This window comes from Chelonus insularis, unplaced genomic scaffold (genome assembly GCF_013357705.1).
Source record: "Chelonus insularis isolate UGA/USDA-ARS -01 unplaced genomic scaffold, ASM1335770v1 contig_70_pilon, whole genome shotgun sequence".
Taxonomy (NCBI): Eukaryota; Metazoa; Arthropoda; class Insecta; order Hymenoptera; family Braconidae; genus Chelonus; species Chelonus insularis.
Window position 1 is genome coordinate 261,721 of NW_023276716.1, and position 27,957 is coordinate 289,677.

Sequence of the window (27,957 nt, forward strand, 5' to 3'; positions counted from 1 at the left end):
AAATTTTCTTTTATATTTTAAAATATTATGATACAGATGAGCTCTAGATTACTTTTTACGTCATATCTATCAGATTAAAAACTTACTGTTAAGTCATATCTAAAGAGATGAGCTGTCAGTTATCTCTTTAGTCGATTAAGCTGCACAAACAAAAAAAAAATAGTAATTAAACAAAACGGAGTGGGAAAATATTCATGTTCCGTTAAAAGAAGCCCTTTTCAATTTACTTTTTTTATCTATTTTAGCATAATTGAGAAAATTTAATTTATTAAATGAAGAGCTGATTTCATTCATTTTTTAAAAAATTTTTCATCAAACTAACTTTAACCAACAATTGATAATAAGTAAATACTGTTACTTTTTTGTAATATATAATTTATAATACTTTTTTCTTTCAATATAGTTAATGACGTATTTTTTGAAGCATAAAAATTCACTGTAGTGTGAAAATTAAATAATACATGCATGTAAAAAAATACTCATAATGATATGGACGATGGATATCAATATTTCTAACGGTATTAAGAATCCTTTGGACTGAAATATGTATTCTTGATAATTTTCGACTTTATAATGAAGCAAGAAGTTGAGTGTACGTCCTCAGAGACAACACGTCTTCCTCATCATATTTACATGTATAAAATTTTGGGCCTGATTTTGTCGTCTCTGAAACTCGTGCGTCGGCATAATGCGATGCATAAATGCATGGAGACGCACGACAACACTTGGTATTATCCATGGAGGTCATTCCTCCCTTCGTATTCATGTACTTAACATAGATATACATTGGGTGATAAGGAACATGTTGGCAAGCGACAATGTATGGACGCACCCATGTCATATTACTTCTTCCATTAAGACTTCAATCAACTTCTTAAGTTCCTTGCATGTCAAATGATCCTGTCTTCCTGGAATTTCATTCTGATTATTATTTTTTGATACTTTTTTGCGTCTACCGGAAGTCGAGAAAGTCCCATGACAACTCGAATTTCACTTTCCATTCGGCTCTCGTATAAAGTTGAGTCCTCATAGAAGAGAAATCTTGCTGCATACTGGATGATCAATCGATCGTTGCAAATCGAGAGGCTTTCGCGTTTTTATTATCAACTTATATGCCATTACAGATGATATAATTGACTGTTTTCTCTAGAACTTGTGTGTGATTAATTTTTTCAAACCATTTTTGTTGTTGTACTCACACTTTGATATGACTCAAAGGCTTGTTATTTCATTTAGAATCAGCTACTTGATCTCATTAAACCCATACTTACATCAGATTAGTGACTTTAATATTTTCAGAATTCTTTAAACCTATTTTTTTAAGATCAAATGGGCGTTTCATTATTCGTTATTGACTCACTGTCGGTATATTTTTTCAGAGTAAAATTGATTCACAGGAAGTGAGTCTTCATTTTAAATATTCTGAACTAGTTTTAATAGTATTTACACAAATGATTAGATTTGATTTTTAATGAGAATTTTTAATCCTGTAATTATTAAATAATTATTTATCAGATAGATAATACGGATCAAAAGAACCGGCAATGTCGTCTGCAATTGTTACTCAGAAAATTAATGTATAAAGTAGTCATAGAATCTTATAGAGTCATCATTAATGATAATGAACATTCCAATCGATGCATTTCACCATCGACTTCACGTTCGACTATTGAACGTGGATTGATTCCTCGAATAATTTTACAGATCATTCATGTCACGAAAGGGTATACTGAAGGACGACAAAAGGATTCCTTGAGACTTAGGTCAGGATCAGTGAATCTTGATGATATATTTTGCTTTTTTTACCTGTCACTTTTTAGCCAGACTTTCGTACTAGGAATCCGAGTAGGGAATAGTTTATACATGAATGATTCTTACACTCTGTTGACTATTCATTGTATCATTCCTCTTATCTAAGATCTGAGCAAATTTCATTCAAGATAATTACTTAATTCTATTAGTCTTTGTTTTGTAAACATAAATTAGTAGACAGAAGATTGAAATTGCAAAGAAAAAAATCTTGAGAAAAAATTAGACATGACTTAAGTAAGAAAAAATATTGCAAATTAATTCTTTTGTTTAATGATTGAATATCATTTGTGTGTAATCTACAGTTAAGATCAAGAATACTAAAAAAAATTTATTCAATGTTGAAATGTATGATTGAAATAATGAATTTATTAAAATGTAAAAAAAAATTCTTTCGGCATTGAAAAGAATATTTTTTGTTATTAAAATGAATCTTATTAGAGTTTATTAATTTCTCTATTGAAATTCATGTGATAATGTTTCGAATAAATGATTATACAATAAAGATTCTGAAATTGAATTAATAAAAATTAATTTTTAAAATGATGTGTAAAATAAAATATTGTCTGTAGATTGTGTGTACAATCTATTTCAAAGATTTCTCCATGAGTAAGCTTGTAAATTCCTATTGATTAAATAAAATAAAAAAAATTTTTTTTCTTTCGTTTCAGATACAAAAGAGACTAGACAATTGGAACGGTGATAAATTTACGCCAGGTGAGTGAGATATTTCAATTAATCGAATGAGCCAATAAAAAATAATGAAAGTAATAACAGATGTTAGATATATCAATATGTGTGTACATAGAAAGGTGAATGATTGAAAGACATAGAGTTTATCCTCGCGGATCGATCGCACCCTTGGATGAGAATGGTCAGCTCTGAATGTTGTATACCTGTAGTATGTATAAGATGATGTAGATAATGCGAATGTTTTGCTGACAGGTGAATTATTCCCCGCCTCTTTCTGGTCATCGTACTGGAAGTACTTGGAGGCCTACGTCGAAGCAAGAAGGACGTTGGATGCATTGAGAGCAGCTGAAGATCCTCTGTTGGACTTTCTTAGGCTGAGACAAGCAGCAGCAAGACATTCCCCTTGGACCCTACTTCTTCTACCGGTGAGTCTTGTCTTTATGTATTTACTAAAGAGTTTGAAGTGCATCTGACAAGCAGAAAAGGCCCCGATGATTCCTTTGTCGCGAATAAACTATTCCTGTGGCCTCTCTTATAAGCGCACGTGCAGTCGGTGAAAGTCTTATCGTGTTGTTGGATGGCGCAACTGCAAGCGCATCCTCGTATCGTTCGATTAACCTTTAAAGACCTCGATGACTGCAGTACAACAGCCCTTGGTTCGTGCGATCGATCGGCAAATCGGTAGTCGATTGTATTTATATAATCAAGGAAGTAAACGAACACGAGAAAATTGTCTTTAGACAGACAATTATTTATGGAAGAAGGTAGTCATTCCTCCAAGCGATCCTCCTACTCAAAGGTACAATGAATGAAATCCTCCTGATAGTCATCTGGCCAACGCATTGGTTTACTTACTTACCCATCAGCCGTAGTTTCAACAGATAACTGTTATTAAAAGTAATGTCATGGCACGACTGTCAGACCTTTTATTGTCCAAGATATATGTCACTTGTTTGGCCATCGTCTTGATTGTTTTCTGCTGAAGGAGGAGGGGACCTGATAGATACATTTTTGTTGGCGGCGACAGAATAAGTGAAGACAAGAGTAATTTATGGTAAAAATGAAAACAACAAATATGGATGACGTCAAACTGTCAAGAATGTAAACAGCCGGCAAGTCGAAATACAAAGTCTCGTGATATGTTAGTCGTATAGTCGTTGATCTCTCAGATCTTAGGATCTGATTTCCGCTCATGGATCAGAGCGGCGCGTATCTTCTCTCTATACCTGCAGCGATCCACGATAACCGTCTTGCGCGCGCGTACTCAAAGCCAATAGCCAATAGCAAGCGAAAATTCAACGAGTGAATGCGAGAGTGGAACGAGGAAGTGCGGCAGCTTCTTCTTATATTCTACCTCTTACCTATCCCTATCCACTTCAAGCATGGAACGACGTAAACTGTTGGAAAAAGAGACGTCGGAACTTCGAGGAATCGATTCTCCGTGGAGGATTCGATCCTCGAGATCGGATTTACGGTCGTCCAAGATATGTTTCCTGGGAGGATTCCATTCGGCCACGCGCCGATCTTCATGATGCCGGCGTTGATTTCAATCGACATTCTATTGATGCACAATCACCATTTATTTTCTCCAACATTTTCTTGTCTATTTTTATTTATCGTCATTTTTATCGACTCTCTAAATAACATTTTCGTTATTTTATGCACAGAGGTAAAGCTGCATGTAAGTATATATTTATGAGTCAGTCGGTCGTTTGCTCTTTATCGATGGCGAGAAGACAACCTATCCTTCGCGATCAGCTCAAGGGAGTCATTATCCTCAAGGTCGGCTGCTGCACCGATCGTCTAGTTTTAATCGACGTCGAGTCGATAATATGCGTCTCGTAAATTCGATTCCAGCCGAAGAAAAGCAGGGGGGCGTACACGACGACACGCGATCTAAAACTACCCGGAGGTTATTCAAGAGTTGAGAAGATGATCCAAGCCTCTCGTTTGCAATCATCAGTCACAAATTAATTATTGATTTGTTCATTCTCAACGTCTATACCCCTTTTTGTTTTTTTTTCTTATTATGCCCACAGACTGATGCTCTTACCATTAAATAAATACCAAGTATTTTGCTTTATAGCAGAGTTAATTTATAAAAATGATAAATGAGCAGTAATTTTTTGTCGGTTACCATTTCAAAATTATATGGATAAATGAACTGTAATTATCTTCTCACTCTCAATTATTTGTTCACTACTCCGCCCTCTATTCAGTCGGAAAAAATTACATGTAAATATAAGAGAACTTTTTTTTCTCAAAAATCTTATCGATTAATATTTTTTAATTACTATTACAATTCATTAAATCTATTAGTGATTTGCTAAAATTTATATTTTAACGTACACAATTTATTCAAACAAAAAAATTCATCTACATTCATTCAAATATATAATTAGAAATTTTTAAAAAAATTCTTATCATCACAAAATATTTGTTTAAATAATTATGATGAAGGGAAAAGAAACAATTTATTATTCAATGATGATACTAATCATGTCATAACCTATGCAATTATAAACTCATTGAAAACGTAATACGTAAATTATTATAAAACAAATTATATTTGAAAAGAAAATATTTTTTTAATGACTAATTTTAGTATATTTATCGGCATTTTATCTGCTTGAATTCGCGTGGCATAAAAGCGCAGAGAAACTTAACGATGATTCTCGTTTGGGTTTCATATCGTGACTTACACAGTGAATTGTGATCACAGGTGCACTAAACGGGGAAGTTGATCTGAAGATCACGGCTATAAATAATGCAATGAAAGTCATTAGATAAAGTTTTACAAACATTTATCTAACTTTTGTTGCTGATTATAAAAAATAGTAGTAAAATTTAACATAAATTTCTTTTTTTTTTCGTATATTTATCAGTATCTTTTTATACTTATCAATTATTTTTAAATAACAGAGTTTTCACTCAGCTATATAATTAATTTTGTAATTTACAATTATTTCGATGGCAAAAATCCAAACTTCTTGATTTGAATTGGATTTTATGAGACTCTTAAATCTCCTTTTAATTGAAAATTATTACATCTTGGTTATTTTTAAATCTGCGACATTTTTATGACATTCATGATTCCATTTTTTGTTCGGCAATGCGATACAGGATATTAAAAAAAAATATATACAACATATTTTTTACACTTATTGAATAATAAATTACAAAATGAATATAAAAATAAAAATACGAAGGTCTTTTTTAATTATGTGATTTACTTTAAGTGAATAAGCTGAAAAAATTGGTTAATTTCTTGAGTAAACTACAATTTTACGCTCAAACAATAAGAAAAAGACTAGCAAATAAGTGAAACAAAACCCCGTCTAGGTAGATACCATAGTATGTATATATATTAATTATACATGTCATAACATGGTCATCAATTGCATGTTCCTATTATTAGACTTGCGTGCAAAAGTATAACCGTTGTGTTGTCGATATTTCGTTCTCAATCACGATGCTGAAGGCATTGATAATCGCCATTGATAATGCGTCGATCCTGGCTATCGTCGCAATCTTGATCTTAGTCCGGTTTTCCCTTTACACTTAAGAGAAGAACTGCAGACACACTAGAGGATATAATATAAGTGGAGTAAGTCGCGTGTGATGTTGCAGCATACAGAAATTTATCGTCAATTATTTCATCGATAATCGACACCCCTTGATACGATGCCGACATTCGTTCTCATCCCTGGGATTTGCATGTCTCCATGAAAAATATTTGTAGGAAATTACCTTGCCAATAGCTCCAACCTTGCCTCCAGCAACATTTAAATGGTTGTTTCATTACAATACGACAGGATATACGTACTTTTATCAACTATTTTATTACATTTAGATTATTTACTTCGTATAGGTAAGATAAAAGTAATAGTTGTCTAACAGCTGAATAATTAAATAAGTCTTATTTTTGTCATTATTGTAAGTGATTTATTGGTTTCAATTAATTAATAGAGTGAAAAAATAGATGATTAATAAAGTTGTTTAAGAGATCGTAAATAAGTCGTTATTCTATTCACGAACTCAAATACTCACGTGATTGTGCATCATTTGTATTTTGATGTTGCCATTGAAGGAAGCTATTAAATTTGTTTATTCAAAGACGAACAAATGAATTAAATTTAAATTACTATCAGGTTATTCTAGATATGTTTTTAATAATATTCCGCTAAAAAATTTTTAATGGTTTTTTTAATCATAATAATGACATACGGAAGCAATAGACATTTATTATTATTAAATTTAAAATAGTATTTCTTGGAATTGTTACTTTTGTGTAGAAAAATCATGTCATGATTTTTTTTTATGGTGAATATAAAATTTAAACACGACTTAATGTAGCTTGGCTAGTTTTAAAATTTTAAATTTGTTCTATGTAGGAACTTTCAAGTCATATAATAGAAGTTTATATGAATATAAATTCTCATATTCCTTTAGGATTACCGCGCTGATCGATTATTGTGCAGTTGAAAGTATTTTTCTCCGACACTGAGTAAAGGTTTCATAACAATTGTGACAAATTGTCAAGAATGATGAAAAATGTATAGAAAATATCTCTTTATGTCTATTGTAAATAGATTCGCACATATTGTTACATGGAATTTTTATTTACCAGGAAGAAAATAATATTTAAAACTATCATATATTTTTATAAATATTTCTAACATTATTCTATTTATTTATAAAAATACTTCAAAAATTCTCTAAAGATGAATAAGTTGAGTTTTTCTTTTGCTTGTAACAAAGCAAATACAGTAGACAAATAAGTTTTACAAAGAAAACATTTCAAAATGCTAAATCATTTCGACAAATTTCCCTTATTCTTCTATTTAAAAATACGTCAGATTAAGGCTCAAGTTTTTTGTCGACATACTAAACTATTTTCTAGAAGTCACTAGGATAAATAAAAGTATTTTTTCGGAGTTTGATTACTGACCTGACCAGAAATTTGTTAAGGTAGTCTTTGATATTATTCTATCCACCTTCTAAAAGGTCATGACTATCAATAAACTTCAGACTATACAATACTTAAAGGTCATCTTTACCCCAATTCTTAGCTTTAAAAAATATTTCTTTAAAAAATGATATCATAAATATGAATAAATTCATCACATCTCCATAAAGTATTTAAAAAAATTCTTAGATGGATATTAAGTGAATATTTTTAAAGTGTTGAGTAGAATGCACGGCAAAGTATCAATTTCATAATTAACAAAGAAAAAACATTCTCCTACAACAACTAATTATTACAAATTGCCCAAGAAATTTTTGCTGTTTACAAGAAAATATTAGCACGCGAATATGTTCATTCGTAATACATCATGACACGTTTTGATTTACACTTGTCCTCACGTTTTTGCGAACACGTGCTACGCCTGACACCAAGTAAATATCCAGTCACACTTGACAACTTGTTACTGACGTTGAACATATTAATGCGCTAATTCAATCATTCATTCATTAACTGTATCAATTACTACAGGATCTTATTTCACTTCTAGTTTTATTACTTCTTTTATTCACCTCCAAGAATATCTCAACAACTAAACCATTTACTGTACAAAAGCTAACTTTATCGTGATAATCTTGTGAAAAATATTCTGATTAACACCTCAAAATAACAACCCTATGTATCAGTATACATAAATATAAATGAAAAAAGATTCACCTGCTGTCGTTACGCACACTACGTTCATAGTCTTTTTCATTTTTTCTCCTTCTCTTCTTCTTCGTTGCTGCTGCTGCATGCAACTCGTCTTTTCATGTTAATAACCTTTTCTCTGGTTACTCAGAGCTTTTGTAAAATACGTATACACCGGGGCGAGACCGGACGTCACGCGTATGTTGCGTGTCCCGCAAGTGTGGCCATTATACTTTACAATACTACACACTTAGAATTGTTAATCGAGCCGCTAAGAAAAATAATATACAGAAAATCTCTAGTGACTTCTTCGAGGAATTTATGGGCTTTTTTTTTCATTACGATTTAATAAATAATAGATGAATAGTTTAAATGATATGTATTTAAGTAAGTTACCTATAATAGTTGTGTAATAATGAAAAAGGAATTAGGGTGTAATCAATTAGATATCTGCTTTCATGTCTCGATTAATCTTGGCTGACACGGTGGATGAGAGACGACTTAACAACAAATAAAAGTTGTCGTTCTTTCGTATACATATATATAGATCTGTACACGATGCATCGTAATTGTAATGAGTGTACCTAGGCGCATTCATGAATAAAACATGATTACTCGAGTGCCCACGTAACGTGAGACGCATGTGCTGAATTATTGAGAAAAGCTTGATTCGTGTTGTCCTGTCGCCTGATGCTTTCCTAGGCGTGATACAAACATCTCCGCAACCCGATAGAATACACAAGAATTCTCATTTCTTCATTTAATTCAATCCTCATCGTGTTATTTCGAATTTTCCTTTAATTTATTTACATTCATTTATTTATTTATCACTAAAGAAGCTGGCTTCCGCACGAGTAAACGGCCGATTAAATTACAATTCCAATAAGAGTCGATTATAAATTTTTTCGTTCGTTATTTTTTCCTTAGAGCCTTGAAAATATTTGCTAGTCGACAAACTTGCGTGGAATGACGATAAAAATTCATACTGATCGAGAGATTCATTACTCTGGTGTATGCCGAGCATGTAGGTACGTAACCACGTAATACTCGCGAGTGCGTGCACTTTCACCAGCACGCACACGTACGTCGGCGAAACTGCAAAGTAGCCACCTAAGTATGAGAGTGTACAGTCGACGTCGATGAGGGCATTAAACTCGTATATACAGACTTGACCCAAGCAGTCCCCAAGATCGCACTCGTCTAAATCCGATATCTGTCGATAAGTATCTTTTTGATCGGATTACCTATATCAATCTTGAGTTATGACACGCCTACTCTTTTGAGTTGTATACAATAAAAAGGTTACTGCACTCTTGACTACTTATTCAATAGTAGGTCACTGATGAAATAATTATTTACTCAACCTATAAAGTATGTAATTATTATTCAGAAAGGTTATAGTTTATGGGTAAATATTTTTGTGCTTAGCCCGACGAGTAGAGCTGTTGGACGGTTGAGGAATATTATATTTTGTTAAGAGTATTGAAAAGGATGCCAACACGATTTTTAAGGGAAAGAAAAATAAGAAATTTTTATTGTTCGTGGAAAAGAAATAAGAGTCAAGTGTAAATTAATTTTTATTTAACTTTTTAGTAAAGTAAAAAATAGAAATTCTTAAGAAATTATTGGAAAAAGTTCAACATTACTGCAAGTCTTTGCATACTGTTTTATTTTTTATTCTGCATAAATCAATTTTCACTTTTCAATGAAAAGTAAATAAACTCATTTGAAATTAAAAGTAAAGTAAATGTACTTTTTTTTCACTTTAAAATGATAATTTTATCAGAATTTTAATTTTACATTTTTCTCAAAAAAATCATCATTTCTTCTGATTTTTACTTGCTAATCAATCCAAGAATACTTCATTATTTCAAAGTATTTTTCATTTGCTGGAAAAAAAGTCATTCCGTAAGAATAATTTTCTAATCTAAATTAAAATTGAAAGGTTTGATAATAATACTGTTTCTTAATTTTATAAACAATCACGTATCCATTCTCTACAAGAGAGGAAAAAAATTCGATTAGTCATCAGCTGACTACGAAAACATTTTTCCAAAGTGGAGATACAGTTTTAATCTGAACGATAACCGATTGAGAGCAGTTGCCGATTAATAAACACAATATCCATATTTATAAATGTCGATAGATATGTATATATGGATGTATATAAATTTTTATATGAGTATATAAAAGGAGCTCAGATATCTCACGCGAGTCTTTGATCTCGTTAGTCGGCAAAGAAAGAGAAAGCTGGGTAACTGCAAGTCTCTGAGTAAAGATGCCGGTAGGAGCGAAAGATCTAGAGAAAGAGAGAGGAAAAGGGAAAGAAACCGCGTCACTTATGTTATTAACTTCAATTATTGCGAGCGCACTCGTCCATCCGTGGTATTCGAAGGTTGACGACACAATTAAATTAATCTCAGTGGAGGCTTGTCTTGGGGACGAACACAAATACTCGATAGCCGACATCACAAAAGACTCAGCATGACGACCAACAGCTAATTGGCAATTAATTTACGGTTCTCCAGGGCTTACGGTGTCTGACTGTCGCGAAAGTTAACGCCATCGATTCCAGTGTTGCTGAAAAATTTTTAATTAAATAAATCGATGCAGATTACATTTGGTTTAATTATTGACCAAACAAACAAAAAAAAATAATAACAATTAGTGAGTTCCTGCGAGCTAGAGCTGTACCTACACAGGTAAATGTACGATAGTTGTACTCGTTATCTAGTGGGTGCAGAGTGGATATTGCCGCGAAGAGTTTAAAGCATATCTTGAGAGCTACAGGAAGAACACAGTAGAGAAATAAAAGGCATATAGGCGTTCCCAATACGCAGATCCATGACTAGCTGAGTGAGTGCATTCGAGAGAACCTTAATCCAATTTCCTGGATAACTTAGGAACGTTTCTTGAGCTCCAATACAACTCCTGCCGGCACAAAAGAACATCTAGAATTGCTACCACGCAAGCATTGCCGGTTAGTGCGTAATAGTAAGTTCGATATGCATATAAGGATTTTACTATAAAGGTAAAGTGGACGATTACATTCAAACTCTCAATGTTATCCACAGCAAAAATAAATGTACATCTTGAAAACTTTTGAAATCTTTAAATATTTCTACACTACCAACTGACTTAAGATAGACTTATTGACAAAAAATAGGCAAAAAGCATAAAATAAAATAATTGCGAAGGGTATATTATGACACGGTAAGTTACGCACTGAGTTTTGTAACGATTGCAGATTGCTAAAGATTTTCTTGGAGTAAAATAAATGCATTTATGGATGTACTCAGCACTGGCAGTTACAGTAATACCTACAAACTAGTCCTAATCCTTGGCAAGAAACGCGAGTTAATCGCATGCGAGTTGATGGCGTTCCACGTGGTAAATTCTCTCGTATAACTCGCGACTACCAGCAGCACACCACTTATGCCACGACTCGCCTGGCTACCTGCCCATTCAGGTAAATACACTTGTAACCCAAGCATTACACCAGAGACTCCAGACTTATCGAGGTGGTGACATCGTTACGTGCAAGCTTTTCAGGCGCCACCTGAGTCCCGGGGCTAATTTCCAGCTTGGATAAAAGCCAATATTGGATAAACAACGCCTCCTTTGATATAAATAAATCCAAAAAAAACACACACACACACAAAGCCTTCATCATCCAACAGAAAGTTTGTACGATAAAATCCTGCTGGTGATTTCAAAGTCAAGGATCGTTGCACTGACCTCATGGGTGTGTCGAGGTTATACAAGAAGTTTATTGTTGATGAAGAATAAGTAAATATAGAGTACATCTGTGTTGTGTATATAATACGAAAGTTAATGATTACACTGCTCTACTAAATTCACTTTTTTTGCCTTTGAGTTATTATGTAAAGAAGGGCAATATTTCTTTTTCGGAATAAATTACTCTTTTTTGTGAAAAAAAATCTTTTTATTGGAGAAAGTTGATAAGCTACAATAAAGACTGAGGAAAATCGAGGATATTTGAAAAAAATTTTAATGCTTTTAGAAACAAAGTTCATTAACATATTTACTTGATTGCTAATTACTTGAATCAAATAGTGAAGAAGTGGTTCTATCATCTCATTTCCCTTCTGAATACTTCTTGAGTTAATCATTGCAATAATTAGCTCGAGTCAATCTATATGCAATTACCTTCTAATAAATTCGAAATTTTATTTACTAATCACAAACGAATATGAAAATAAATCATTCATCATTATTTATTTGATTTTTATAATTATTAATGCTCAGGAAATTAATTAAATAAAACAAACAAATTTTTTTGCTGCTTAATTACATTGTTCATTTGCTTCATTATTTTTTTTTTTTTTCAAGTTAATTACCTTGAGATTTATGAATTTCTTTATTATTATTTTCACTTTCTTAGGTAAATATGAGTTCAAGTGAGAAAATAACTTGATCTTAGTTATTCTAAATAGTAGAAAAAAAATTATGTGGTTATTCAAGATTAAACATATCATTTAATCTTGAAAGTTTTTTTTATTATAATTTCAAAACATATTAGCGATAAATAATTTTTTTTGTAATTACATAATTTGCAAAAAAAAAAATACCCATAAATTACAAGCAATCCTCAGTCATTATAAAACAAATTTTTTAAAAATTTTTGTTGCAACTTAAAACTCTATTGCTCAACGATGACATGAAAGTATGTAATTTATTCCCATCATTTTCCCTTCCTCTAATTTTTATAAATGACAAAAATCTTTATAAAATAATTTCTTCCAATCACAATCAATATTTATTCCTTAAAAAAGCCATTGAACGATTGATTAGCATTGGAAAAATTGAAAGTAATTAATACAACTTTCTTGCTTAAACATATCTATTCAATTAGTCATAAAAAAGTATTTATAACAGTGGAGAAAAACTTTTTCTGCATTAAATTACACAGTATCTCATTTAGCCTTGGAAACTCTACTCTGTCCTGGTCTTTTCCATAAGTAAATTCAAGTTCTATAAAGTCTCCATGCATGTAGATGATTAAAAAAAAGGTATCGATTTGACAAATATACTGTGTGATTTGTCATTTTCTAATTTTCACTCAAGATATTGATACCAGCTAGTGATTGAGAGCAGGATATACTCTGAGGCGAATCAAGGAAATTATCCGTGGTAACGTCCTCTCTCACGAGAAGAGAAAATCGCAAAATTACGAGTCGAGAAAGTTACTCGAGACGTTCAGCAAGAGAAACAGATGGCCTGTGTATATAGATATATGTACTTGTGTACCTACATAGTATATGTATGAATGTTTAAATCAGAATGACTTAATGAGATTTAGTAGCCTAGTGACACACTGTGGCTATAAACTCGAGAAGATCATTAGCGATTTTACGCAGTTATTTTGTAAAGAGATCCAAGATCATTGAGTAGAGTAGCAATGAACATTACTTGACGAATCTAAATTATTCCATTTACTTCTTGACCTCATTGTATAGTTTGCAGAATTCGGTTAATATTTTCTCCAACGTCTCATTGGCGATTTAAGTATCCATTGAACAGGAGAAAAAAAATATAAATACTCATTCTACTCTTTTAACAGATAAAATCCCTATTCAATTAATTTCGAATCGTGATACTCAAGATCGTTAAAGTTTCTCGACATCATGTCTCATTAGGGTTGGATGAAAAAAAAAGATCATCATAAAATTGGAAGTTTCAGTTTTTATGATTCTCATTCTTGGATGAATTTATTGATCTAATTGATGGTGGTCAGTGAATACAGAAACAAGTATGCACAAAACCCAGTGCATAATAATACTTGGAATCTAACAATTGATGGAAGAAAGAAGTTGAATTCATTGTCTGAGTATAGCTGTGCTTAAGAAGTTAAAAAAAGTCTCAATTTCACTGAATTCTTTAGCAGTTCTTTCATTCCTCCATTGACATTTGACTAAAGTCATCTATTTTGTTGGTAATAAAAAACATTTTATAATGGTTTTTAAGTAATTTATAATTAATTAAATGAACTTGGTGATTTCACTAATGTAATTAGTCAAGTTTCACTAATTCACAATGGCATACTTGGAATTGTATGCGTTAGAGAAAAATGACATAATTAGTTAATTCTCCCTAATGCAACTTTAGAAAGTGCACTTGACAATTTTCCTTAAACATTTAAATTTTATTATTTAATTAAATAAAATGAAATTTCAACAACTTCCAAATGAGGCATTCACCTTTTTTTATAAAATGTTTTACACTAATGCTTTGAATGTTTAAATATTTTTTGTCTTTACTTTAATATTTAAATTGCAGCTAATGATACAACTGTAGTTGATTACGTTAAAAATTAAAAGTAATTTTTTGCTGTTGCATTTATTTATAATTGTAATGATCATTTGAAAGTATGTATTTATGATAATTGGCTTACTACATTCAGAAACATTTCTACTATTGACTAATGTTATTTGTATACAAATTGATTAGTTAAATTTATGTAATAAGCATTACGATGCCTTAAGGAGAATAATTTAAATACTATGACCTATAAACTCACGCGGCCTAGATCAAAGAGGGTGCGGCCGGGCATCCGGAGGAAAAGATTCTAGATCTTGACGCACCCACATTCGTGTTACTTTGTACACGAAATTTTTTTTTATTCCTCTACCAACAACACTGATTATTGTCCTAATAAACTAGAATTATCGTCAGATTTATTACAAAATTTTTCTAACGAGTGAAAAAAATAAAAAAAGATGAGAAAAAAATGAAATAAAAAGTATACTCTATCATTATAGCTATGATTAAAGCAGTTATTTCAGGATAATAAAAAAAACCTATCAATTTCGTGGTGAATTTCTCTACAAGTTAATTTAGTCGAGAGAGTAAATTGATAGATATTGTGTAGATTAATAACAAGTAAATAAATAAATAAATAAAATATTGTACTATATTCTAGTCAAAGGTTATCTGGTAATTTTCTTTAGCAATTTGATGGTAGAATAATTGTACAGAAAGAAACGTCAGCATCAATGTGGGTGGTGTAACAATTTGACGAACATATCTTTGTAATTTGTACATACAAATACACAAACCCCTTGTATAAATTCTCTGCAAGTCTCGATGTAAGTTTATTGCCAGATTGATATCAGCACTAGCGGTACCATTCCAACTCCGTTACTGCCACTTCTTTTGGATCCTTAACCACGATATGATCAAGATCGTTATTAACAATATCTGGAATCTTACAATATTCATCATAAAAGTGTACCGAAATAATTGTGCATCATGTATCCACGCAATAAATAAAATCATTAAAAGTCTTTTTTTCCAATTGAAATGATTTTTGCAATTGATAAGATTGAAGTAAATAAATATATGTTTCATTAGCGATAAGAAAAACTCATTTAGACCAAGATAGTCTTGTGCATTAGAATATTTGAAAAAAATTCTAAGCCATGTAATAATCATTCTATATGATACGATGGATTGATTGAACAACCCAAACTATCTTAGATGAATCATTGTTTGCGTGAGAAAGACGATCGTATTAAATGTTAATTATCTTACCGACGATCATTAAATGGGTACTATTATCATAGCGGAATAGTTAATGAGTTTTTCCATAAATAATTTCCATGTAACAAGAGACTGATCAACTTGTTAAAGATTGTTTTTGGGAAATAGAAGTTGAAGACATTGGTTTACATCTAGCGAACATATATACCAGAGCTACAAGTGGCCATGAGACCAGTGAGAAACTTGCATCGATACAAGACTTGCAGACACGGGTCATTAACGAATCAAGATCGAAGCAATCGCGATCATTACGCTTGCTTGTATAGAAACCTCCCTTCCTGTTGTAGTGAATTCGTACGATCAATACACCAACGATCCACCTACTAATCGACGACTCGATGAGCGTGAAAATTGTCCCTATACGTGAGTAACATGAGATATTTATTTTTAGATTTTATGAAAAAATTTTTTCTCCTTATTAACTTCTTTCCTGGAGCGTTTCTAATTGATGTTCCTGCTATACCTTAGAAGAAGTTCCATCGAACTTCCCTATAAAGGGTCTGAATCATGCTAAAAATACTTGCAAAGACTCTGTAGAGAAACAAAAAATAATTTACGTGGAAGGGCCATTAAAATTCTCTGAATATCACTTGAATTTGCGTTGGTGAAGTTGCAACTTTTATTTTTTATTGCTGCCCTAAAATCACCATTAAAAGGCTTCTTTAGGATGGAGAAAAGAAGGAGGAATTTTTTTCTAGGGTTTTAATTAATGCAATGGATACAAGTAATGATGATAAATACGTGGTTATTGATACACATCAACAGGAGAAAGAGAAAGAGTGAGAAGTCTAGAAAAAGAAGTAACTAACTGATTGTTAGTTCAAGTCTCCAAGTAGGATGGGAACAATCGGTTTAGTATCACGAGCGAATTAATGAAAAGGTCTACTTGTATATATATATACATGTATATATTGGCAAGAACCTGTCGGAAGTAATGGGACTTGTGCACTCGTTTGTACAAAACGAGTAAGCTTTCTCTGCACAAGGAAAGCTAGCCAACGGCCGTTCTGTTTCTTATCGACAATAAGATTCTTCTCTCTTGGAAGTGGGCTGAACCATATGCTACATGTCTCCCTATACACTCTCATAGAGAGAAACTGTCGGTTTATAAAAAATCCCCTATGGGTAGTCATAAATAACGTCAATTGTTTCATCGCCGCTGGACCAGCAAGATGTTGAGAGATTGAGAGGGAAAATGTATGTACCAAGATTAAAATCATAAAGATCGACCATTTTAGATATTATTATTCTTGGCACGATTTCGCGCCTTATTTCGTATGGCTAAAAATTCACTTGCATGAAGATATAAAAATATTTATCCTTAACACTTGTACAAACGAATTCTCATACCTATACTTAGCAGTGTACATACATGATAGCTCTGATGATCTCACATCGAGGTTGTTAAGGAGGTGGGCATTCTCGTAACCCGAGAAATCGAAAATCTGTGAGAATTTTTTTTTCTCAGAAGAATCAATAAAATTACTCCAAAATTATCAAAAAAGAAGACTCTGCTGTAATCAGTAAAGCCCAAGGGATTCTTTTACCGTTAAGAAATATTGGGATCCATCATCTAGATCATTATGATTATTTTTTGTGTGTGAGCATTATTGAATTTTCACACCACCGTGAACTTTGAGGCTCCAAAAAAAACATATTATTTTTAAGATTAAGTATCTGAGAAAACTTACATTAATAACTTTTAATTCTTTATTGTTTACTCATCAAATATTCTTTCAAAAAGTTTTTAATGAAGTTTTAAATCGAAAAATTCAAGTTTATAAATTATTTTAGTCCTCTACAATGAATGTAAGATAATTTTAACATTGTTATTGTCAAAAAGGGGTTCTTCTTCACCCTTCTACGATCAAATATCATAGTCAAAAAATAAAAACTTTTAAGATCCACGAATTTTTTAAGCCTCGGAATGATTTAAGAAAAAAATTTACGATCCACCACATGATCCTGTAAGATTTTGTCCGGGAATTTCACCCACGTTCTCTCTTCTGGTAGTGAAGCGCGAAAGAAAGAGTTCGAGGAATGTGTATATATACGAGAGAGAATAAGGGAGAGGAAGAAAAAGTAGAGAAAAGAATGAGGAGGATTGGCAGCAGAAGGGCGGTAAGACGAGTGCGGGAAGAGAGACCGGTACATGAGTCAGTTCAGAGGAACCCAACGTGAGGTGGTACCTACTGGAGTTCTTTGCGGTTGCAGCCCACCGTACTTATACGTACATACAATGCATGTACGAGATACATACCTCGCGTCAAGATGCAACCGATGCTCGTTTGATCGCCACACGGATCGATATGCACAAGATTATGCACCGCACCCAAGTCGAAAATCGACGAGATCGAGAGGGAAATCGATATACCTTCCAGGCATCACTGGTCGCGTTCCATCTACACTTTTGCTACATCAGCATGCCATCATGGAAACTAGAAATCATTTCAACAAAAAATTCTATATTTATAAGGGAGGATGAGCTAGAGATACTCAGGTATAATCTCGTGAACTAAATTAGTGTAAATCACAAAATACACTGTGAAAATACCGGGTATTTACTGATTGTGCAGTTGAAATATACTCTTCTCTGAATCACTAGTATACTCATAGCTATTCTGGCCTCGTGTCCTCGTGAGCTTTGGTGGTTTATTTTGGGAGACTAGAGAAAGATTTACACATTGGTGATCTTTGTCAGGGCGAGATGTTTCTCTGTTAACAAAAAAACGAATTGGTTACATTTTTTAAATCTTAAACATTTAATTTTCATTAAAAAAAAAAATATTATTGTTGATAAATATAAAAATGAACTTCAACAAGATATATTTCTTACTGCCTTGGAAAACAATAGATTTTTAAATGTCTCATTACCCTCTAGTATCTTACTTTACTTGACTTTGCTTGTTTCATTAGAAAAATAAAATAAAGAAAACATCTGCATGGAACAATCAAGTCCAAGGCTTCTCTTGAATAAAAAAAATGACTGGATTACTAATATGGTAGTATAGACACTATCCGTGTTTGGTTAAACGTTAATCGAGCTGCGTGTATTATTCGTAAAAGCTACTGATCACTATAAAACCAGCTATATCGTGCTGATGTCGAATGCAACACAAAGGCATCGCTCGCACGTGTCCAATCGTGCGAATAGAGGAGCCGTTATACAAGCGTATACTCTTGTATACCCAAAGACCTTTTTCGGATGCAAGCCAACTATCACGCGTCTATCTCACATATTATTTGCTCAAGTCTTAAGACTCGCAGTGTCATTATTCCTCTACGTGTTTCATCGTCATTTTCTATATGTGTGGACTCCATAAGTGTATTGCTATATCCAGTGATTATACTTTGGCACGAATATGCACAAAAGAAGCGGTATGATGAAACAATCCATCATTTAGGGACTCTTTAATGTTTATTTAATTAATTAAATATTAGTGATATTTTTATCATTTATTTTAATGCTTCACTAAAAGCAAAAGAATGCAATGAAAAAAATTTTTGTCTTTATCTTATCTAGGGTACGGGTTCTTTTCTCAAAACCTTTTTGTTCGATTTATCTATTTTAGATGCTCGGAGCAGTTGTAATATAGATTTTCTTTTAAGATAGCCTAGGATCTTTCTATTACCCTGATGTTAGGTCCAGAGATACCTCAAACCTACAGAGACCCTAGCTAAGTACATTAAATTAGGAGATTGTATTTAACTGGTCTTACAAGAGTAACGATACGAACGTGCATTCTACTGGGAATTGGAGATATCGTTTGTGAAATCCATTTAATATTGGACTCTCCCACGTGAAGAAAAACCGTGAAACTATTTTTTGTCTCGTTTTTTTTTTTCTTTGGAGATTGAATGAGTCATTTTTACTCCAAGTTTAGTAATATTGTATATTTTAAGATTAAGCTTTGTGTATATAATAATTGATAGATGGTGAAAAAAAAATATTTTCTTAGTTTTATTCAAATTAGAGGATGATGATACTCAGTAATATGATTTTAACCCATTAAAAACAGAAATTGATGCCATCTCATCTAGAGAAATTTTTTTTTCACTTTCTGAACGATATTTTTATTAATGAAATAGGTTGAATATCAAATTAAAACGATTCTCCATCATTCAATGGTGTTTTCAAAATATTTTTCCCATTTTTTTTTTCTTACCAAGAATTAATTCCATCTATCAATTAAAAAATCAATAAAAAATTAAAAATCTTTAATAATATTCAAGATGAATTTCTCACAAACCAATGTTAATTTAAAACTTTTTGAGTACTTTTTATAGTAATTTAAAATTAAAATGAAAAAAAATGCATAAAGTAAGCTAGGTGTGAAAAATGAAATTTAAAGTTATTTGATTAAACCATTAATTGTAAACTCCCTTTATCTTTTAGTCATATGCTTCACAATGAATAACAAAAAACTGTCCTATTTATAACACCTTTTCTCTACTTATACATTTCTTATTATTCCAATCCAGTCTTAAAAAGAGTAATTCATTACTGTAGAGACCTGAGTAAGATTTTAAAGAGCAGCTATGAATTTAAAAAAAAAGGCCAAAAAAGAGTGGGAGAGAGAGTAAGACAGTTATACCATATCGGTTATAATACAAATTTAAGCAGATTGAGAAAGTGACACATCGTCAAATGATCTCGTCGTTTCTATTTATAATGAATACAAGAATACTATTAAATATGAAGCAATTTGTAATATTTATGTTTATGTTATTACTCCAATAAGTTGTGTAAACAGTAGAAAAAAAAGCATATGTTAAATTCCATAGTTGTAACTCAGATACTCATTTACTCTAGACATTCCCAGTAATTGCAAGCTATTGAATAGGTGCCCATTTCTCGCGAGTGCGAAACGCGTGGCAAACAGCAGCAGTGGTGAGCGTACAGCAATATGGTGAAACCGTTAAAAGCCACAACCTTCGACACGACGAGGTGCTCAAGCGTCCATTGTTGGTGCAGAGCCTATCGTTCTCATGCGGGTAGCATCTTCTCTAGGTTCTGTATCTATCCTTCACACTCTTCTCAAGCAATAGTTGAAGAATGGAGGATGACCAGCACGCGGAAACATCCGCAAGATGCGTAGGTCAAAGGTGCTTCCATAGGATGATTTTAGATTATGAATAAAAATTTTTCATAGCAGAATGACTTTAACCGACTTATGAAACTATGTATACGTCTATTATAACTTATTCAATGGGTGGGTGTAAATGTATACAAAGTTTTAACCATGGAATTTATTGTGGAGCCAGAGTCTGAGTTTAGGTACTTTCTCAGTCTCGTTATTAACACCTCTTAAACTCGCTATTAAGTTAATGCACACCTGACGCGCATTGTGAATTATTACATAGCCTATTAGTTATATACGAATCGCACGAGGCAAAATACCGATATCTGTCTTGTCTTACTCTCACTTATTCCTTTTCTTTCATGTCCGGATGCCAGAGGGAAATGGCCAAGTCGCCGAGTGGGACTTGTAAGAATCCCCTCACTTCACCTCTTTATCTCTTTCCTATATCTACCATTGATACTTCCTCGCCTCATTTACTTCCGTCTCGAGTTTATGACTGATAATCTGGGCTGGGCGGGTGCGACCATGCACGTAGTCGTTAATTTCCTGTCGAGTGAAACCCGCAGCGAGATCAAAGGATAATAATTCTCACACTCAGCCCCTCTCCCTAGCAGTATAATCGGCACGCAATACTTTGACTCTCTCGTTATTATATGAACTGTAGATATGGATTTGTTGATATTCCCAATGAAGCCGAGCTATGCGTTTGTACGGAAACCACCAGAGTATATATCACACTGGTACATGACATACTTTAGGCTTCACTAAGCTTTACTCAGAATATATTGAACCCACTTTCCCATTTCACTGAAAACATACTCGAACCTGGAATTCTGCGATAATCGTGACGGCCTTCAGTACCACGTCTTTCTCTACCTTTTCACCAACACATCATCTGTCTTAAAAAACTTTAATTATTGTTATTATTTTTTAGTTATCCACTTCTTAATTGCCTGCACATAACATATGTTATTATCCAGGCCTTCAATTTCATCATTATAATCACTTATTTTAGCTCTCAATTTTTTTCTGCACCAACATGTTATACTTTGCATTTCCTTATTGTTGACTATACGATGGGCATTGTTTATCTAAACAAAGGAAAAAAGTCAACTGCTAATAATATCAAAAAAAGACTCCACGTCATGCCTTTATTTTGCATCGCTTTGTAGTTCGCAGTGTGGTATATTTTTATAAAGGTTCTGAATTTTACTGACATATGAACGTAGAAAAAAAAATGTCAGAGGACAATGCATTTTACTCTTAGTTGTGTTTATTGTGGTAGTCTAGTGGTTATATAGGAGCAGAGTGTGAAAAGCTTGGACTGTAAAGGAAATATCATTCAGGATATAGAGGATGTCTGAAGTATGACATGCATGCATAATGTCGATAAAAGTTTCAATTGTTAACAAAAGCGTAGATTTATTCGAAGCCTAGTTTACTAACTTTTGTGGGAAAATTTCCGCTGAGTCGTGTCAAATGATGAAAGTTGACTGTTCAATATGTAACATAATACATTGTGGTTATTTTTGTTCTAAAATTTTTTTTGTTTGGTATGCGGAAATATTTATTAGCATTTTAATAATGTTATTTGAGAATTTTCCTTTAGATTTTACTTTTTAATTGAATTAAAATTTAATTAATTTAAAAAAAAAATTTGCTTTGTTTGATGTTATAGAATACTTTGCTTCCTGAAATTGATTTTAATAATACTTATTTTTTATTTATTTTAATGAATTTGAATGAATTATTTGTTTATTTTTATTCAAATTATTTAAACTATTATTAATATTTATCAACATCATTGAAAATAATATTAAATTATAATAAAATTTAAATAAATAAATCTCTACCCACAATTACTCCGAAAAATGTTTTCATCAAAATTACTTTTTTTTTTTTTCAAAACAAAAATTTGTCACTAAATTATTCAAACTCAAAAATGCAAAGAAGTAATATTTAATCTCATTATTCATTGCCCTATCTTGATACCAACGTACATCAAAGACTCCAAAAAAAAATACAATGTTACATATAAAATTTTTTTTACATAATAACGAAATGAAAAAAGCTCATAAATTTTTAAGCATATGATTATGTAAACATGTAAGAAAGTGATGTATATAAATCACTCGGCACGTTAAAAGATGAGATTTTGCTTTCATTCAAGCAAAAAAAAAAAAAAAAATTAAGAATAATGAACGAAAAAATGTATAAAGGAAGGTGCATCTGAACCGGGCGTGATTTTCGCGATAATAGGAATTTATTTAGCACGCCACCACCTGTCTCACGTTTGAAATTCAAGCCTCCCGCGGTTATGTTCACAATCTTTCTTAGCTTGTCTTCACAAACGTCAACGTAAGAAGACGACGCAAGTTGTATCGAATTTTTTTGCGCGCTTTTCTTATCGATCGATCTCTCGCGTTCTCCAAAACAAAACTGTGACTTTGGAGTATCCTCAAGAATGCCAGAATTTATTTTTGTTATGTCATGATGGCTAGACATTAAGTTAATTTATATCACGAACAATAAGAAGGTACATATTATATATTATGAGTAATGTCTGTTTAAATAACATAGTAAAGGACTATAACGTAATAAACGTTTAATGTTTAGAAAAAATTCACGGCTATCAAGCATTCTCTAGACCTGGACGTGCTTGTGTAGTATCGAAGTTTTCTTACTTGCAATCAGAGAAACATGCAGAACACGTAACGGTTTGTAGAAAGGACGATAAGACGTCTGAGGTAATGACGAACCTCACGCGCAACGAATTCCCGTTTCTAAGCGTCAAACAACTAATTAATGTCTCGATGAGTTGGTACGCTCGGTTACTTTTCATCGTAGTCTAATCTTTATACTCTGAACCTCTTCTGTTATGTATATACATACTACGAAATACCAACGCTTCACTGATTCCGATATGACGCTTCGATAAACTTCAGGTTTATTCTTCTCATCCTGTCACTGACGCGCGAAATGTTGATCGATTAGCAGTTGAGAAAAAAAAAATACGCTAATTCACGATGCCATCGAGTAAATAATTCTCTTGCCTTCTTTTAATCGAATAACATCTTCAAGGATGATGATATGTAAAACTGAGAATTGTGATAAAAAAGAATCCTTTGGAATAGTCAGCATTCCAAAGGACATCCTAGATAAGGCGTCTAGGCACTCCTCATGATACATATTAAGGCGTGAAACTCTTTTTCATTTGTTCAAAGTGTGTCATTAGAGCCGTGAGTCTTGAAAAGTTTCATTATCCTGATACTGTATAAGGCGTGACAAGTCATGATTAATTGTACTTGGTAGCTTCAGACTGCGTAATTATTAAGTGGACACGTAATTAGTATGAATCTGTTGATATCCCTATAGTACATAGACTCTATTCCTCTTAGATTACCTTAGGGACAAGGGATAATTGAGATTCGTTCTTGACTCCCTTGATCGACTGCCTTAGCTTGCCACAACTTGCTCTCTTCTTTCTGCCTGTCTCTTTCTTCACGCAACAATTTATCTCGTGTCTTTTAATGACGTTCTTCGTTCTTTAATTTTTCATCACTTTTATTTGCATTTAGATAGTACAATATAGCATTATGAATGCAATTATATCCATGATTAAGCTCATTTTTCTGTTAAATGCATTATTAAATATTTCATTATCTATTTTATCTTTATATTTCAAAATATTCTATTAATTTAATTCGATAAATAAATAAGAATTTTAATTATTTAAGTTATTTAAAATAAATTTTTTAAAATAATAAAAAATAAAAATTATCATTTTAAAAAAATAAAAATATCAATATAATTAAAGATACAAAATTCAAATTCTATCCTCAAAGATTTGAAACAGCTTGAAGTACTTTTTTTTTTTTTTGGTATCACCAAGACATTTAAAAATATTTTTCACCAGCCATCAGTAGCTTTATAAATATAAATCCGGTTTCTGTGTTATTTTTTATAATAAAAAAAAGGTAATAAAATAATTCTATAAATATCTATACAATGAAAGAGAATCCATGCCTCTTATTATTATTCATTTCTCATCGTTTTAATGAATATCTCGCGTGCTGGGAAATCTTTAAGTACCACCTCTATCTTCTCTCTTTTCCCTCCTTATACACGTGAAATCTCTCACGCACACTTGAGGACTCATAGAGTTTCGAGAGGGGCCCGGCGAACGGTGTGTATTGCCTAAGGGGGAATAAGTCCCAATCTCCATGGCAACCTCATGATACTCGGTAACGTTCGTAAACACTCGGATCGATTCGTTAGAAGTCGACTAACTTCGGATTGTTTCGTGGGAGCGAGGCCAACCGGTCGGAAGCTGCCGTCACCGCGCGACCAGTTGAATTCCGCACGCAGCGAGTGATTGTTGATGTCGTGTCTCGCGCTGCCACGAGCTTATTTCTCTTCCGCGTAACATTTTTATATCTTCAGTCTTACTTACTCAACTAATCTAGCATTATTCATTCCAAGACTTTGTTTCAATATTAATCATTAATTCGTTGGTGTTGTGATTACACGAAACTTATCGACAATTTTTCAGTAGTGAAAAAAAATTGATGTTGGACATGTTATGTGTGTTGTGAGTAACTACACGCTTGAAGGCAAATACCTATCTGGTCCGGTGGTGAGTCAGGACCATATTATCTCTGAAGACTAAGTTTGGCGCCCATTTAACGTTGGCGGATGAGAGAATTTTAATTCGAGTGTTGGAGTAAGATTAAAAAACTGAAATAGAGAGAGAGAGAATAAGATTGAGAAGAATAAATAGTAATTTTAAAAAGAGGGTGGATGTTGTAGTTTTTATCAGGATATCGAAGGCAGCAAACAGGTGGTTGCCGGCAATCCTCAGCTCGATAACGCTCTCAACTCGACAGAATGTCGATCGGCTGGCCTTGACGAAATCTACAATCGCGAGAGATCAGCAACAAGAAGATTGAAGATAATTCTTGCATGTAAGATTTTTTTTAATCGACCTCCTTCTCTTATTCTCAGTGAATTCTCAGAAAAGGAGTAGATAATCCTCTCGCGAGAATGAGATAGCTCATGATTCTTGGTACGAGTGATCATCTGCAATCGTGACAAGGATGAGGATCACTGGGACTCATCGCGTCGAACAGACAAGAGCAGAAGCTGCTGCGGCGGTGGCCAAGGAGCTCTGAATCGATTGCTTGGCGTCACAGGAGATATCAAGTCGGTGTGTGTGGATGTGTGAGCAGTGTGTGCGCGCCCGTGTTACTCTTTAAGGTCGATGATGACCATGTTCGGCACCCTCGTTCAGAGGCTTACCTCCCCGGTGACCTCACCAACGAGTTCGCGACGTAGGTTCAAGTCCCCATCGCGATGGGAGGTTCAAAGTGATCCTGAAGACGATGGTAATGCACCAATAAGGAAGTCTAGAGCAAAACACTTGCTTGATAAACGCAAGAGTAAGAGCAGAGCGCGTGGACTGAATGTTGGTGAACCTAGACTCTGTGCTGTATCACCACCCAGCAGTTGGTGCGACACAGCATTTCCACTTAGAGGAACCAAAAGTCTTGGTCGGCTTGATGGCTTCAAAGAGGTAAGCAAGAATAAAAGTGTACAACGTCCATTAAAATTATTTGGTAATTGAGATTGATGGAAAAAAAATATGTCCAACATCTTTGAGGTGAGAGTAGCATCACAGGAGGGATCATTGCCCGATGGAGATGCACTAAAAGCTTTTAAGTTTTGTGGAGCCAATACAAGAGAATGAATGTCCGTAATTTGAGTGACTCTTAACCCGTATAACGACCGACACGCACGTACGCGTTGTTGTAACCTGACGAATGGCGGATCCCTTGTTTTTTATCCTTCATCTTCGCTTCTTCTCCCTCGAATAATGCGGAGACCCGGTATTAAGGCCCTTACGAATGAACTCTCGTCCATCTAGAATAAAAAGGGTCCTGCTGAATCCTTTGGTCTCGGTCGAAGTTCGACAATTTCTTTTATTGCTTTTCATTTTATTCTCTCCTCTTCTTCTCTTATTTATTTCCCTCCCTCTCCAGCCGGAGATATATCTCGCGAGGGTTTGGAGAAATGTTTGCAGGTGTGAATGCAGAACTCCTGGAGCAAGAGTTGAGGAAGATATTTGTTATGATAAGATTACTATCAAAGATTCCAATAGGTGTATTACAAAAATATCCAAGTGTTGAGGATGAGATTGTACGGTAGCAGTACAGGTATCACTTCTGTTTTCACTAAATTTATTGGTATTTCGCCTGGGGTGAGGACACGAGAAGAAGAGTTGTGTCCTTCGTAAAGGTCGAGACCGTTGCTTTTGTGCGTAAGGACCGTTAGTTGGATCGTAAAACCGAACCCCAGGAGCTAATAACTGCGCCCATCGGGTGGCGCTCCATTTTTGTGAGTATTAAAAAATGTGCAGACGTTGAAGAAATGACTTTACAGTGTTGAACGTTATATAAAAGACGTATCGAATAACTTTTTTAAGTGCCTCGACATTGATCGAGGTTATACTGAAGTCACGCAAGCCAATAATTGACGATTGATCGCAGTGAACCGCTTAAAAGTGGAATCTGTAGTCAATAATTTTCTTCGAAAACATTCTCCAAAGTTAAAATGAAGACGACCTTCAACAATAAAACCCGAATACTCTTCATCACACGTTACGTGTAAAAAAATAAAAATATATTTAAACGAGAATTATAAATTCCTCGCCTTAGGGTGCTATTGTCTACATTAAATTCCTCTTTTTGTTTCTTGATTTATCGTTTTGAAAAATGCATCTCAAGAGTGCAAGAATTACGAGTATTTTGGCAGCTTTAAGATTTCCTCGGGTCAAAGGTTCAAATTATAAAAGTTTAGATCTCCTCTCTAGTATGCTTGGCTTTTTTATCTTGTCCTTCAGACTTACAAAAGATCCCGTAAATATTTATTGTGGTCATTAATGATTCCACTGACGTTTACTCCGATCTTTGATATGCATACTTTTGTGAAAAATAATTTATATCTCATTGACGATTCAAAATCTGATAAAACTACTCTCATCTGTATAATCAAAACAAATCATATTTTATCCTCGTATTTCTTATTCTATACAAATGTATTATTATTATAATAATTATTTTTTTTTATAAATAAATTATGTTTAATCTATTGATT

General features: G+C 33.1%; 1 protein-coding gene across 3 annotated transcripts in view; it reads left to right on the forward strand.

The window, feature by feature from the left end:
* Positions 1–27,957, forward strand: part of LOC118070970 (rho GTPase-activating protein 20-like) — a 119,973-nt gene that overhangs the window by 41,340 nt on the left and 50,676 nt on the right. For 2 of the 3 annotated variants that reach the window (XM_035089883.1, XM_035089884.1), the window contains exons 6-7: positions 2,481–2,526; positions 2,755–2,927. In XM_035089883.1, coding sequence (XP_034945774.1) covers positions 2,481–2,526; positions 2,755–2,927 — 219 coding nt within the window. Of the gene's footprint in view, positions 1–2,480; positions 2,527–2,754; positions 2,928–25,143; positions 26,378–27,957 lie in introns of those variants that run through there. The other variant, XM_035089885.1, reaches the window with a different exon arrangement.